The sequence below is a fragment of the Ovis aries genome, chromosome 15 (assembly GCF_016772045.2).
Source record: "Ovis aries strain OAR_USU_Benz2616 breed Rambouillet chromosome 15, ARS-UI_Ramb_v3.0, whole genome shotgun sequence".
In the NCBI taxonomy this organism is placed as follows: domain Eukaryota; kingdom Metazoa; phylum Chordata; class Mammalia; order Artiodactyla; family Bovidae; genus Ovis; species Ovis aries.
In genome coordinates this window covers 8906858-8920518 of record NC_056068.1, presented here as the reverse complement: position 1 = coordinate 8920518, position 13661 = coordinate 8906858, and the positions used below count along the sequence as shown (strand labels likewise).

General features: G+C 42.0%; 1 protein-coding gene across 1 annotated transcript in view; it reads left to right on the top strand.

Annotated features, from left to right (window-relative positions):
- The window catches only part of CNTN5 (contactin 5), a 1662845-nt gene that overhangs the window by 1191838 nt on the left and 457346 nt on the right, over positions 1 to 13661 (top strand). Inside the window, exon 8 of the mRNA XM_027979105.3 lies at positions 5995 to 6198. Within this exon, the coding sequence (XP_027834906.2) occupies positions 5995 to 6198 (204 nt within the window). The remainder of the gene's footprint in view (positions 1 to 5994; positions 6199 to 13661) is intronic.

Sequence of the window (13661 nt, the reverse complement as noted above, 5' to 3'; positions counted from 1 at the left end):
GCAGCAGCTGCTGCTGCTGCTAAGTCACTTCAGTCGTGTCCAACTCTGTGTGACCCCATAGACGGCAGCCCACCAGGCTCCCTCATCCCTGGGATTCTCTAGGCAAGAACACTGGAGTGGGTTGCCATTTCCTTCTCCAATGCTTGAAAGTGAAAAGTGAAAAGTGAAAGTGAAGTCGCTCAGTCGTGTCCGACTCTTCGTGACCCCATGGACTGCAGCCTACCAGGCTCCTCCGTCCATGGGATTTTCCAGGCAAGAGTGCTGGAGCAGGCTGCCATCACCTTTTCTGAGTGCAGCAGCAGCCGGGGCTTTCATGGTGAAACTCCTACAGGTGTACCACACTAAGGAGCCTGTGGCCAAGCACGGACTTCACGACACACATGCACAGTGCTGTAAATGAGCTCAGCCGTTCAGCTCAGTTCAGTTCAGTCGCTCAGTTGTGTCCAACTCTTTGCAACCCCATGGGCTGCAGCACTCCAGGCCTCACTGTCCATCAGCAGCTCCTGGAGCTTGCTCAAACTCATGTCCATTGAGATGGTGATGCCATCCAACCATCTCATCCTCTGTCGTCACCTTCTCCTCCTGCCTCAGTCTTTTCCAGCATCAGGGTCTTTTCCAATGAGTCAGTTCTTCACATCAGGTGGTCAAAGTATTGGAGATTCCATTTCAACTTCAGTCCTCCCAATGAATCTTCAGGACTGATTCTCTAGGATGGACTGGTTGGATCTCCTTGCAGTCCAAGGGACTCTCAAGAGTCTTCTCCAGCACCACAGTTCAAAAGCAGCAATTCTTAGGAGCTCAGCTTATACCCATATATGACTACTTGAAAAGCCATAGCTTTAACTATATGCACCTTTTTAGGTAAAGTAATGTCTCTGCTTTTTAATATGCTGTCTAGGTTTTTCATATCTTTTCTTCCAAGGAGCAAGCATCTTTTAATTTCATGGCTGCAGTCACCATCTGCAGTGTTTTGGGAGCCCAAGAAAATAAAGTCTCTCACTGGTTCCATTGTTTCCCCATCTATTCGGCCTAAGTGATGGGACTGGATGCCATGATCTCAGATACTGCATAATCATTATTCACCAAACATGGCACAAGAGCGAGAGGCCATGTGGCAAGAGAGCCTGGCCATGCCACCTGGGCTAATTTGCCCTTTCCCTAAACTCCACCCCTTCAGGGTCTCACACCTCACAATCCACATGCAGTCAATCTCTTGTGATGGTCTGTTGGTGAGTAGCACTGACCCTTGAATATACATCTTGCAACAGCAGTAGATGCTACAACAACAAACAGTTACATCCCCAACACACAGCAAAACCCAGTGCCAAGTATCACCTGGAATTCATGTTGCAGTCCTTGCCCTCATGGGACTAGAAGAGCCACCCACTACATGTGGAGTGCCTTTATCTTCCTTGGCCAAATCTAGTCCACCAGTTGTCCTTGTAAAATTGCAGGAAAGCCTCCACAAGGTCAACTCCACCCCTTCAGGCTTTTTTATTAAGGACCTGCAAAAACCCCCTACAGGCGCGAGGCCCACTTCTTCAAGGAGGGGAATTTTGGTATTCGCGGGGCACCACATCATTCCAAATGCTTTCACACTGTTCTAAATCCACAGGAGGATGAGAAGTTAGTAGCACATCACAGGGCATGGCCTTTACAGTTCACTGTTCTAAATCTACATTATAGAACACAGCATAAACCTACATCATACATTATAGGACAAAGCCTTTCACATAGGGAGCCTTCCAATTTCCAAAGGTAAGGACACAGCCTCTGGCTAGACATAAACAAGGTTGCATTCAGCACTGATTTCAACCAGGGCCATTACTCTCTGTACATTAGCTAGTGACCAGTGAATTACAAGTTCTACATGCGGTCTCCGGTCCCTGAGTCTTCAGGAGGGACCTTGGTCTGAGCCTTATTCAAAGCGGAAAAGGGCATCATCCAAAAGAACATTCTTGGGCGCCATGTAATCTTTTAACTGAACCACCTGTACCTCTTGCTATGGATGCTTCCCAAACTTGGTAAACTTCTACTCTGGTCTCAGTTGCCTCCACAGCTCTGGGAGCAGAGCACTGAGCTATGTATCAGTATTATTTGTCAATTCCTGCTGCCAACAAATCAGCCCACGTTTGCATTCTCACCACCAGGAGGGGGCCTTTACCAGCTCAGGCCCCCTTCAGGGTCTTCAAACTTCTAATCCCCTTTGCCTCCTGCTGTCCCTCTGTTTCTCCCAAGCTAGCCACTATCAAGGTCACCTCATAGATGTGGCACCACACATAAGTCACAAGAATAGCAGTCCTGGATTCAAAAGCAGTAGATGGGGCATTGTTCAAAATGGCATATTGAATGCTTCCAGTAAAATGCTTGTCATTGGGGCCTCAGGTATTTAGGTTAAATATGAATGCTTCGTGCCCAGTTCTCTCACCATTTGGGTCAGCTTGGTATAGACATGCCATTTACTCTCAGTATCCAGGAGCTCTCCCACGTTTGACCACATAATGCGGGAGGCAGCCTTAATCCATTCCATGAAGGCATGCGTTTGGTTAGGCCTCCCTTGCATGAGTAGTTTAGCATTCTGCAAGCTTTGTCTCAATGAAGGGTAAATGGTTATAGATGCCAACCCTCCAAAATCACTGCAGATGATGACTGCAGGCATGAAATTAAAAGACGCTTGCTCCTTGGAAGAAAAGTTATGATCAACCTAGACAGCATAGTAAAAAGCAGAGACATTACTTTGACAACAAAGGTCCCTCTAGTCAAAGCTATGGTTTTCCCAGTAGTCATGTCTTCATGTGAGAGTTGGACTATAAAGAAAGCTGAACGCTGAAGAATTGATGCTTTTGAACTGTGGTGTTGGAGAAGACTCTTTAGAGTCCCTTGGACAGCAAAGACATCCAACCAGTCCATCCTAAAGGAAGTCAGTCCTGAATAGTCATTGAAAGGACTGATGCTGAGTGCTGAAGAATTGATGCTTTTAAACAGTGGTGTTGGGGAAGACTCTTGAGAGTCCCTTGGACTGCAAGGAGATCCATCCAGTACATTCTGAAGGAGATCAGCCCTGGGATTTCTTTGGAAGGAATGATGCTAAAGCTGAAACTCCAGTACTTTGGCCACCTCATGCGAAGAGGTGACTCATTGGAAAAGACTCTGATGCTGGGAGGGATTGGAGGCAGGAGAAGAAGGGGACGACAGAGGATGAGATGGCTTGATGGCATCACTGACTGGATGGACGTGAGTCTGAGTGAACTCCGGGAGTTGGTGATGGACTGGGAGGCCTGGCGTGCTGCAATTCATGGGGTTGCAAAGAGTCGGACATGACTGAGTGACTGAACTGAACTGAACTGAACTGATGCTGAAGCTGAAACTCCAATACTTTGGCCACCTGATGTGAAGAACTGACTCATTGGAAAAGACCCTGATGCTGGGAAAGATTGAAGGCAGGAGGAGAAGGGGGTGACAGAGGATGAGATGGTTGGATGGCATCACCGACTCAATGGACATGAGTTTGAGTAAGCTCTGGGAGTTGGTGATGGAAAGGGAGGCTTGGAGTCTGCAGTCTATGGGGTCTCAAACAATCTGACATGACTAAGCAAATGAATTGAGTTGGACCTATTCTATTTCATCTGTAACACATATGATACTGTCCACCCCAGTGTCCCAAAGTCACAAAAGCCATGCTGCTAATGGGCCCCCTTTGCCCTGCCCCCCATGCTTTTTCCAAAACTGCTTACCCAAGTCAACCAACTCTACCTGAGTATATGATTGATATGTTGTGAACTCGGTCACATTGGGGCCCCCTTGAGGAGTTCCACCCAGGCCATAGACTGCTCATGCTTTACTTTCTGCTGTACAACAGGCCTCGTTGCCAAGCAGGTATCCTCAGTCTCACAACGTCCTTCATCATTCTCCTTAATCTCATAATGTTCATCATCACTGTCACTTTCTGCCTCACTGTCAGAGATGCTGGCTTCTTCAAGGCCATGGGTTTAGGGCCACAAGGCCCTAACACCAATATACATTGCTCTAGTTCTTGCAAACATCTCTGCACATTGCGCACTTGTGCAGCATTGCATAGGGTATGATCCATATTCACCTTCAGCGAAGTCAGGAAAGTCCACCTGATGGCGCCAGCAGCAGTCCATGCTGCCTTGTTCAGCAAAGAGAAATTCACTGCCTGTAATGTCTTGCAATGCTATTTAGTGAACTGTCCACTGCCTCCCAGTCTTCCACCAGAATCCACGCTGAGAGGAAGCTATAAGGTGGCCACTGGCTTCCTCCACCTGTTGGGTAATCTGCAAACTATACCAATTGTATCACTCTTCCTGTTTGTGATGTCAGTTGTCTTGCTGTTCACATTGATCACTAAACCCAAGGGGCAAGCTAAGAGGCTGGAAGAAGATGTGAGCAGCCATAGGGACTGCAGACACGTTTATTTTCTCCTGGATGGCACGGCAGCCATAACACAGCCTCTTTCCTGGCTAATGCAGCAGCTGCAGCAGCAGCCGGAATGACCATAATATGGCCATAATGAAACCCTAACATAACTTCACGTAAGATAACCATGATGTCACTCCAGTATAGCCCCAGTGCAGCAGCAGCCAGGATTTTCATGCTGAAATTCCTACAGGTATATGGCACAAAGTAGCCTGTGGCCAAGCAAGTACCTCATGATGTGGGCAACATCATGGGGCAAGAAAAAAAAAAAAAAATGGGGCAAGAGCGAGAGGCCATGGTGTGAGAGAGCCCGACTACGTCATCATGGCTAATTTGTTCTTTCCCCACACCTACAGATATATATATTTATGTCAACTCTTTGCTAGAAAACATCCAGGATAGAGCGCAAGTTCCTTAACACAACATACACACCATGTTAATCTGTGTTTAGTCATTTGGATTTATTTCCAGTATCTCTAACCTCTAATTCCCTTCCTTGGATTTTTCACTCCAGTAATTTAGAACTGTGGTGGTGGCTCAAAATCTTACTCCTTGACTAATCTCTTTTGCCTTCTCACATTTCATAATCAATCCATCAGCAATTCCAGTCAGCTCTAACATCATATTTTTACTAGAACCAATCACTTCTCACCACTTTACCACTACTGTCCCTACCACTAAGCACCATTCTAGTGCAAATCATTTACATGTTTCATGTCTGTTTTGAAAATAGCCCCTGAGGCTAGTGGACATTTTTCCTCCTGCTTCCCCTTCCCCTGGTCCCTGCTTTGTCCTCACATTTTCTCATCTCTACCCAGCTGTCAGAGTTTTAAAATATAAATTCACATGTCTTTTTCACCCCTGTCATTCTCCAGGTCTGTATTCATGCTTTAGATTTCTTCCCAGCACTTATTACCACTTGACAAGTACTTATTTTGGATCTATATTCTTGCTCTTTCCACTATAATGAAAGCTCCATGAGAACACAGACATTTTTTCCCCCCTAACTGGTGCATTCTCGGTCTACCATAACCCTCATCTAGTATTTGGTGAAAAAATTAGTAAATGAATGTAGCTCAGGCATCTCAGCTGAAGTTTTTGCTGATTGACTTGTGGCTTAACTTCCTTTTCCCTCATCTTCCTTTCAATACAATCCACTCCTCCATTTCTTTATTCCACATAGTTTTTCATAGGTTTGGGTAGATCTCTCTCATTAGACTGATCTTTGAGAATGGGAGACTCTCTCATATTTTTAATTTCAGTCTTATCATATCATAGTGCCAGTCATCTAAAACACATTCAACACATATTAGAATTGAGTGAATGAGTGCATGGATGAATGGATAAAGACTTTAAGAAATATTTAAGAAATAAAATATTTCAGCTCTTCCTTTAATAATGAAGAGCTATAGTTCTTTGAACATAAAATATAAAATGATATAGATATCTGAATCACATATGTATATTCTTGCAACATATCTAACACTTATAAAACTTTGAGTGTAACTGTTGATAAAATAATCTATCTTTCAACCATTAAATTTTGTATATTTTCAGAAATCATCTATAGCTGGGTATTTAATGAATTCCCTTCCTTTGTGGCCGAAGACAGCCGGCGGTTCATTTCCCAGGAGACAGGCAACCTTTATATTTCTAAAGTCCAAACATCCGATGTTGGCAGCTATATTTGTCTGGTGAAAAACACAGTGACGAATGCTCGAGTACTTAGTCCTCCAACACCACTGACTCTGCGTAATGATGGTAAGTTGCCTGACCTGGATTTAATGGTTAGCTACTTCAAATGTGAAAAAATGAGTATCGTCTGCAAAAATAGTGAATCACTAGGCTGTATATCTGAAATTAACACAATATTGTAAGTCAACTGAACTTCTATATAAAAACACTTTTAAAAATGTATTAGTGGTCTTCTAAACTCTTAAACCTAGCCCAAATAAAATAAAAAGACATTTGCAATATTTAGAAACCCTACACATTTAGTCTAAGATTTGGATATATTAGAATAAATTTTCTTACATAGGAAAGGGATGATTGATAGATGAGAACTATTAACCATAGCACTACCCTAGTGCCAGAAAGGGAAAGGGATTCTGAAAAGATGAACTGTAATAAAAACTCCACAATTCTTTTCTTTGCTCTTTAGGGCCTCTATATAGCATATGTGTATAAATTGCAAGCATTTTACAAGGTTCATTTTTCATCACTTTTTCACTTTAGCCACCTTCAAATTGAATGTTCAGCTTTTAATACTTCATGGTATAGTTATAATTGTTATTATTACTTTTTCAATAATAGAAGCAGTTGGAACTTTTTAAAGTGCAATTCAGGCAGAAATGACGATTCTATATTTATAGGTATTGCCATAGATCCAAGATATCTTCAAATTTAAATACTTCATTTGTCGTTATAGACATTTACAGCTAAGCATTGCATTAAAGAAGTAAAGTGCTATATTATAGTTGATATATGATATGTGGCTTGCTCTGTCATGCAATAAAAAACCTATGAGGATATTATTAAGACGTGAGCTCGAGAATCCTGATGGAATGGTAAATCTTTATATGCTTAGTTTAGAGTATATGCTGCAGTGAAGTATGACCAGTATAACCAGAGTTCATACACAATGTATGTATTTATTAGCAATAATTCTATGATTCTATCAGGTAGAATATATAAATGCAGTATCTATTTCAGAGATAAGGAAGCCAATTTTAAAGAGATGCAGTGAAATGCAAAAGGTCACACTGCTAGGTAATGGCATGGAGGAAAGTGCAAGTGAAGTGAAGTCGCTCAGTTGTGTCTGATTCTTTGCGACCCCATGGCCTATAGCCTACCAGGCTCCTCTGTCCATGGGATTTTCCAGGCAATAGTACTCGAGTGGATTGACAAATGAGAAATAAGAAGGAAAATTGGGAGACCAATTTAGAGGCTACTGAAACTAAGCAGCCAGGAAATGAGGAGGGACAGAATGAAAGCTGCGGTAATAACACTGAAGGGTAGCAAACATGCCTGCCTGGGACACCAGCAAAGTAGAATTGTCAGAATGTGATGATTAATTAAACATGGGGCTCTGGAGTAGGAGGACGCTTTCACCTAGTTCATCAGATGGGTCATGATTCTTTTCATGAAAAGAGATAAGATGGATAAAGGAATAATGAGATGTTTATGGGATATCTATGTGGAAATATGTGGTATGCATACTGAAATTTAATCCTAATATGCACAACAAAGAACTGGGCTGGATAAAGAGATTGAAGAGTCAGCACTGTGTATTCCACCACTACAGTTAAAGCTATGACTGTGTGTGTAGTATGCCAACCTCAAAATTATATAAGAATGTTTATATGGTGAAAAAAAATGAAGGAGAAAAGATGTGCATTTTTAAGACTTATCTAGTTGGCAGCTTACAAATAAAGTGATTCTCTATAAGCCATTTCATAAAGTTTTGAGTATTTTCTTATGAATTCCTCAGGAATTGGGAATGTCTTTGTTTGAAAATTGTAACATTTTGCTGACTAGACAATAACTAATTCCATTTACACCAATTTATGCAAACTCCTAAAAGATAATGCTGTGAAAGTGCTGCACTCAATATGTCAGCAAATTTGGAAAACTCAGCAGTGGCCAAAGGACTGGAAAAGGTCAGTTTTCATTCCAATCCCAAAGAAAGGCAATGCCAAAGAATATTCAAACTACTGCACACTTGCACTCATCTCACATGCTAGTAATGGAGAAGGCGATGGCACCCCACTCCAGTACTCTTGCCTGGAAAATCCCATGGACAGAGGAGACTGATGGGCTGCCATCTATGGGATCACACAGAGTCGGACACAACTGAAGCAACTTAGCAGCAGCAGCAGCAGCAGCAGCAGCAGCATGTGCTAGCAAAGTAATGCTCTAAATTCTCCAAGCCAAGCTTCAGCAATACATGAACTGCAAACTTCCAGATGTTCCAGCTGGTTTTAGAAAAGGCAGAGGAACCAGAGATCAAATTGCCAGCATCCACTGGACCATCGAAAAAGCAAGAGAGTTAAAAAAAAAAAACACATCTATTTCTGCTTTATTGACTATGTCAAAGCCTTTGACTCTGTGGATCACAATAAACTGTGGAAAATTCTGAAAGTGATGGGAATACCAGACCACCTGACCTGCCTCTAGAGAAATTGTATACAAGTCAGGAAGCAACAGTTCGAACTGGACATGGAACAACAGACTGGTTCCAAATAGGAAAAGGAGTACATCAAGGCTGTATATTGTCACCCTGCTTATTTAATTTCTATGCAGAGTACATCATGAGAAATGCTGGGCTGGAGGAAGCACAAGCTGGAAGCAAGATTCCTGGGAGAAATATCAATAACCTCAGATATGTAGATGACACCACTCTTATGGCTGAAAGTGAAGAAGAACTAAAGAGTCTCTTGATGAAAGTGAAAGAAGAGAATGAAAAAGTTGGCTTAAAGCTCAACATCCAGAAAACTGAGATCATGGCATCCAGTCCCATCACTTCATGGCAAATAGATGGGGAAACAGTGGAAACAGTGTCAGACTTTATTTTGGGGGGCTCCAAAATCACTGCAGATGGTGACTGCAGCCATGAAATTAAAAGACGCTTGCTCCTTGGAAGAAAAGTTATGACCAACCTAGACAGCATATTAAAAAGCAGAGACATTATTTTGCCAACAAAGGTCCGTCTAGTCGAGGCTATGGTTTTTCCAGTAGTCATGTATGGATATGAGAGTTGGACTATAAAGAAAGCTGAGTGCCAAAGAATTGATGCTTTTGAACTGTGGTGTTGGAGAAGACCCTTGAGAGTCCCTTGGACTGCAAGGAGATCCAACCAGTCCATCCTAAAGGAGATCAGTCCTGGGTGTTCATTGGAAGGACTGATGTTGAAGTTGAAACTCCAATACTTTGGCCACCTGATAAAAGACTGATTCTTGGAAAGATTGAGGGCAGGAGGAGAAGGGGACAACAAGAGGCTGAGATGGTTGGATGGCATCACTGACTCGATGGATATGGGTTTGGGTGAACTCTGGGAGTTGGTGATGGACAGGGAGGTCTTGCTTGCTGCGGTTCATGGGGTCACAAAGAGTCAGACACGACTGAGTGACTGAACTGAACTGACGTAATAATACCATGCATTCGGATAAGACCTGAGGTTGTTTAGGCTATTCTGCCTTCTTTTCACACAACAACCTTAAACATTACATTGACTTTCACAAAGAAGAGAAGCACAAGTGAAGTCAGAATCCAAAAATTGATTCCACCTTCACTAGTGATTTAAAAGCTCAGTACTTACGATCAGCACTCCTGCATTTCTTTTATTCCGTGGCCTAGGTGTAGCACTTAACTTTACCTTCTACTTTCCATTGTCAAGCATTTCTAGAATTAGTGTAATTTTTTTTGCTGATATTTAAACTCATTTGCCCTTCTGATGCTGTTGCGCTTGTTTGTCAAAATGCCACTCCCAATGAATTCAGTATATACTTAATTTGTGGCTGCTTTGGAACCTGAAAGCTACTAGAAAGTTACACTCATCAAGCATGCATGATCACCAGCTTCAACATTGCCCTTCAATCCTAGTAGGTTGATGTAGATGGTTAATTTGTAACTCTCCCAGAAGTTTTTGGAATCCTGTCTTTTCTCAGATTGGACAGCCTCTTTCTCTACCCACTGCTTTACAAAACTATTTCAGTGTCAAGTTTATTTTCCTATGAATGGAAATTCAAATCTGACTACATCTCCATTCATACTGTTCTTCCCTTATTCTAATTCAGTAGAGATACTCCACTTTCCCTCCTCCTGCTAAAACCAGTTCCTCCCTCTTAGACTGTTGATTTTCATTCTCACTGGCCTTTTCAGAGCATACCACTTTGGCCTTTTCAGTCATTGTTTCTTATATAACTAAAATTATATCTCTAAGTTAAAAAATGTTCTTAGTCATATTGTTGAATTTACTGAAGCAGTTGAAATTGTTGACATTTTCATTTTACAAACATCTATATTTAAAAAATTGTTTGTGAAGTACTATATGAAAGGGTTGATAAAATTTTAAAATAAAAGTGTTATTTTAAAGTTAACATCTAAGTTAAAAGAAATAGATGGAAAGCATCTGCTAAATTTCAACTACATCATTCAATAAGTTTTTTTAAGATTTTTGTTAGAAAAGTTAGAAAATTCACATTTGTTCTTTCTATAATTTATTTAAGGTTGTTGTTTTCTTTGTGATTGTCTACTAATTTTTACTTTTTAACATAGAGATATACCATTATCAAAGGAATGCAGAGGTTTGTCAGTGCTGATAAGGGTTGCAGTGGGGGCGGGGCGGGGGGAGTGGGCAAACCTCTTCCATCCAAACTCATTCCCTAAAGCCAGTTATTTCACTTCTCATATTTTTCTTCCCAAGGTTTTCATATAAACTGTGCTTCTTGTTTAATCAAGTTTAGAGAATAACTGTTCACTCCCCCATATGATATACATGTTTCTTCTATCTGCCCACATATTAAATTTATATAATACTTTTCTGTCCTTTCCTTTTTAATTTGACAATGTGCTTAAATCTCTACTATCCTCTTAACTCTTAGAAATAATTCTTGACTTTCTATTATACAAAGTGATAGTTTTACTCCTATTTTTTCCCTTACCTTTTCTATGTTACTTTTATGTCCTTTCATCTGCCACTTTTACTCTGATATTCTCTCCTGTAAATGTAACCAAGAGTTCTAAACTTTCTCATAGACTGATTGTAAAAGCTGAAAATAAGTAGATGTTAACTTCATGGGAAATAGATGGGGAAACAGTGGAAACAGTGTCAGACTTTGTTTTTTGGGGCTCCAAAATCACTGCAGATGGTGATTGCAGCCATGCAATTAAAAGATGCTTGCTCTTTAGAAGGAAGTTATGACCAATCTTCAAAAGCAGAGACATTACTATTCCAACAAAGGTCCGTCTAGTCAAGGCTATCGTTTGTCCAGTGGTCATGTATGGATGTGAAAGTCGGACTGTGAAGAAAGCTGAGTGCTGAAGAATTGATGCTTTTGAACTGTGGTGTTGGAGAAGACTCTTGAGAGTGCCTTGGACTGCAAGGAGATCCATCCATTCCATTCCAGAGGAGATCAGCTGGGTGTTCTTTGGAAGGACTGATGCTAAAGCGGAAACTCCAATACTTTAGCCATCTCATGCAAAGAGCTGACTCATTGGAAAAGACTCTGATGCTGGGAGGAATTGGGGGCAGGAGGAAAAGGGGATGACAAAGGGTGAGATGACTGGATGGCACCACTGATTCGATGGACATGAGTTTGGGTGAACTCCGGGAGTTGGTGATAGACAGGGAGACCTGGTGTGCTGCAATTCATGGGGTTGCAAAGAGTCGGACATGACTGAGTGACTGAACTGAATTGAACTGAACAGATGATTAGCATAAAATTAGAATTCAGTATCATATTGTTATAGATTTTAAAGCTATTTGTGGACACATATGCTCTACTCGACGTGGTTTTCATGAGTGAATCTTTAAATTGATTGTAACAAAGAAATAATATTGTGATACATGTTAAATGTGATTTCTCTTAAAATTTTGCTGCTGATGCTGCTGCTAAGTCGCTTCAGTCGAGTCCTACTCTGTGCGACCCCATAGACAGCAGCCAACAAGTCTCTGCTGTCGCTGGGATTCTCCAGGCAAGAACACTGGAGTGGGTTGCCATTTCCTTCTCCAATGCGTGAAAGTGAACAGTGAAAGTGAAGTCATTCAGTCATGTCCGACTCTTTGCGACTTCATGGACTGCAGCCTACCAGGCTCCTCCATCCATGGGATTTTCCAGGCAAGAGTACTGGAGTCGGGTGCCATTGCCTTCTCCAATTCAGTTTCAATAGTAGTGATGAAATATGAACATGAGTCTCCATGATGCGAATGATAAATAAACCATTACTGTGGTTAAGAAGCCCGTGAAGGAGGTGGTGATGTGAGCCATGCTGCCACCTGTGTGCATGCCAGCCCTCCACTCCTGCACTTGCCAGCAGCCCCCCAGTCATCTCCTCTGGGACCACCAAGGAGGGGCATCCCTGGAGGCTGTGCTGCCAGAAAAGTGATGCTGGCACTGCCCAGCTAAGGGGGAACTCTGATGTCCTGGTGAGTTTGTGGCGATGGGCTGGGTTCAAATGAAACATTCCAAACTCCCTGGGGGTGGGGGGGGGTGAAGAAAGAAAAGAAAGAAAGCCCATGAAATGAGTATGAAATGCAGTGAGCTTAGGACCAAGCCTTGAATAAGCCAAATTGCAATGGAAAGAAAAAAAATGAAAACCCTATAAAGGATAGCGAGAAGAGATGAGTGCAATAAGAGGAAAAACAGTAACGTAGTGTCAAGGAAATCAAGGAAAATGATTAATTCAATGAGAAGTGGGCGTGCAGCTCAAGTTGGTGGACTGGGTTCTTGTATTTGTCTCCTGTCTCTATACTGAAGTCCGGTAGAAATATTCATATCATCAATGAGGAGAGGCAGCAGTTCATTAAAAAATGAGACACATTGACATATTTCTGGAAGGATAAGAAAGGATGTGAATTTAAGGATTAGTCAGGCTCGGTTTCTCAGTTGTGTCTGACTCTTTGTGACCCTATGGATTGTAGCCCACCAGGCTCCTCTGTCCATGGGACTTCCCCCAACAAGAATAGTGGAGCGGGTTGTCACTTCCTCCCCGAGGGGATCTTTCAGACCCAGGGATCAAACCTGCTTCTCCTGCATTGCAGGCAGATTCTTTACCACTGAGCCAACCTAGAATAAAATTTATGGGATACAAAGAAAGGGCTAAAAGCCATGTACTCAGTGAAAACCTGAAAAAACTCTGAAATCAAGGTTAGCTAAGGGTGGGCATAAGAAATTGTGCCAAACAAAGAAGACTTGTGGTATGTATGTTAAACATCTCTATCATCTATCAGTATTGGAATCCACTCTCTTCCCTGTTCCTACATTCGATAAGACAAAAAAAAAAAAAAAAAGGCTTGTCTCAATGACATGAGTGAGCTTCCCAAGGAAAGCTAAAGTTGTTAATGTGAATTGTGGCACAGAATACAAAAACTTCTCATTTTTGCACGTGAATGTCTGCATCCCAACAGCTAGTTCCAGGCCTTCACATCGAAGCAGAACTGTCGATCCACCTCTCACAGTCACCCCGTCTCAAAAAGAAACCAAGCTTACCGCACTGGGAAACAC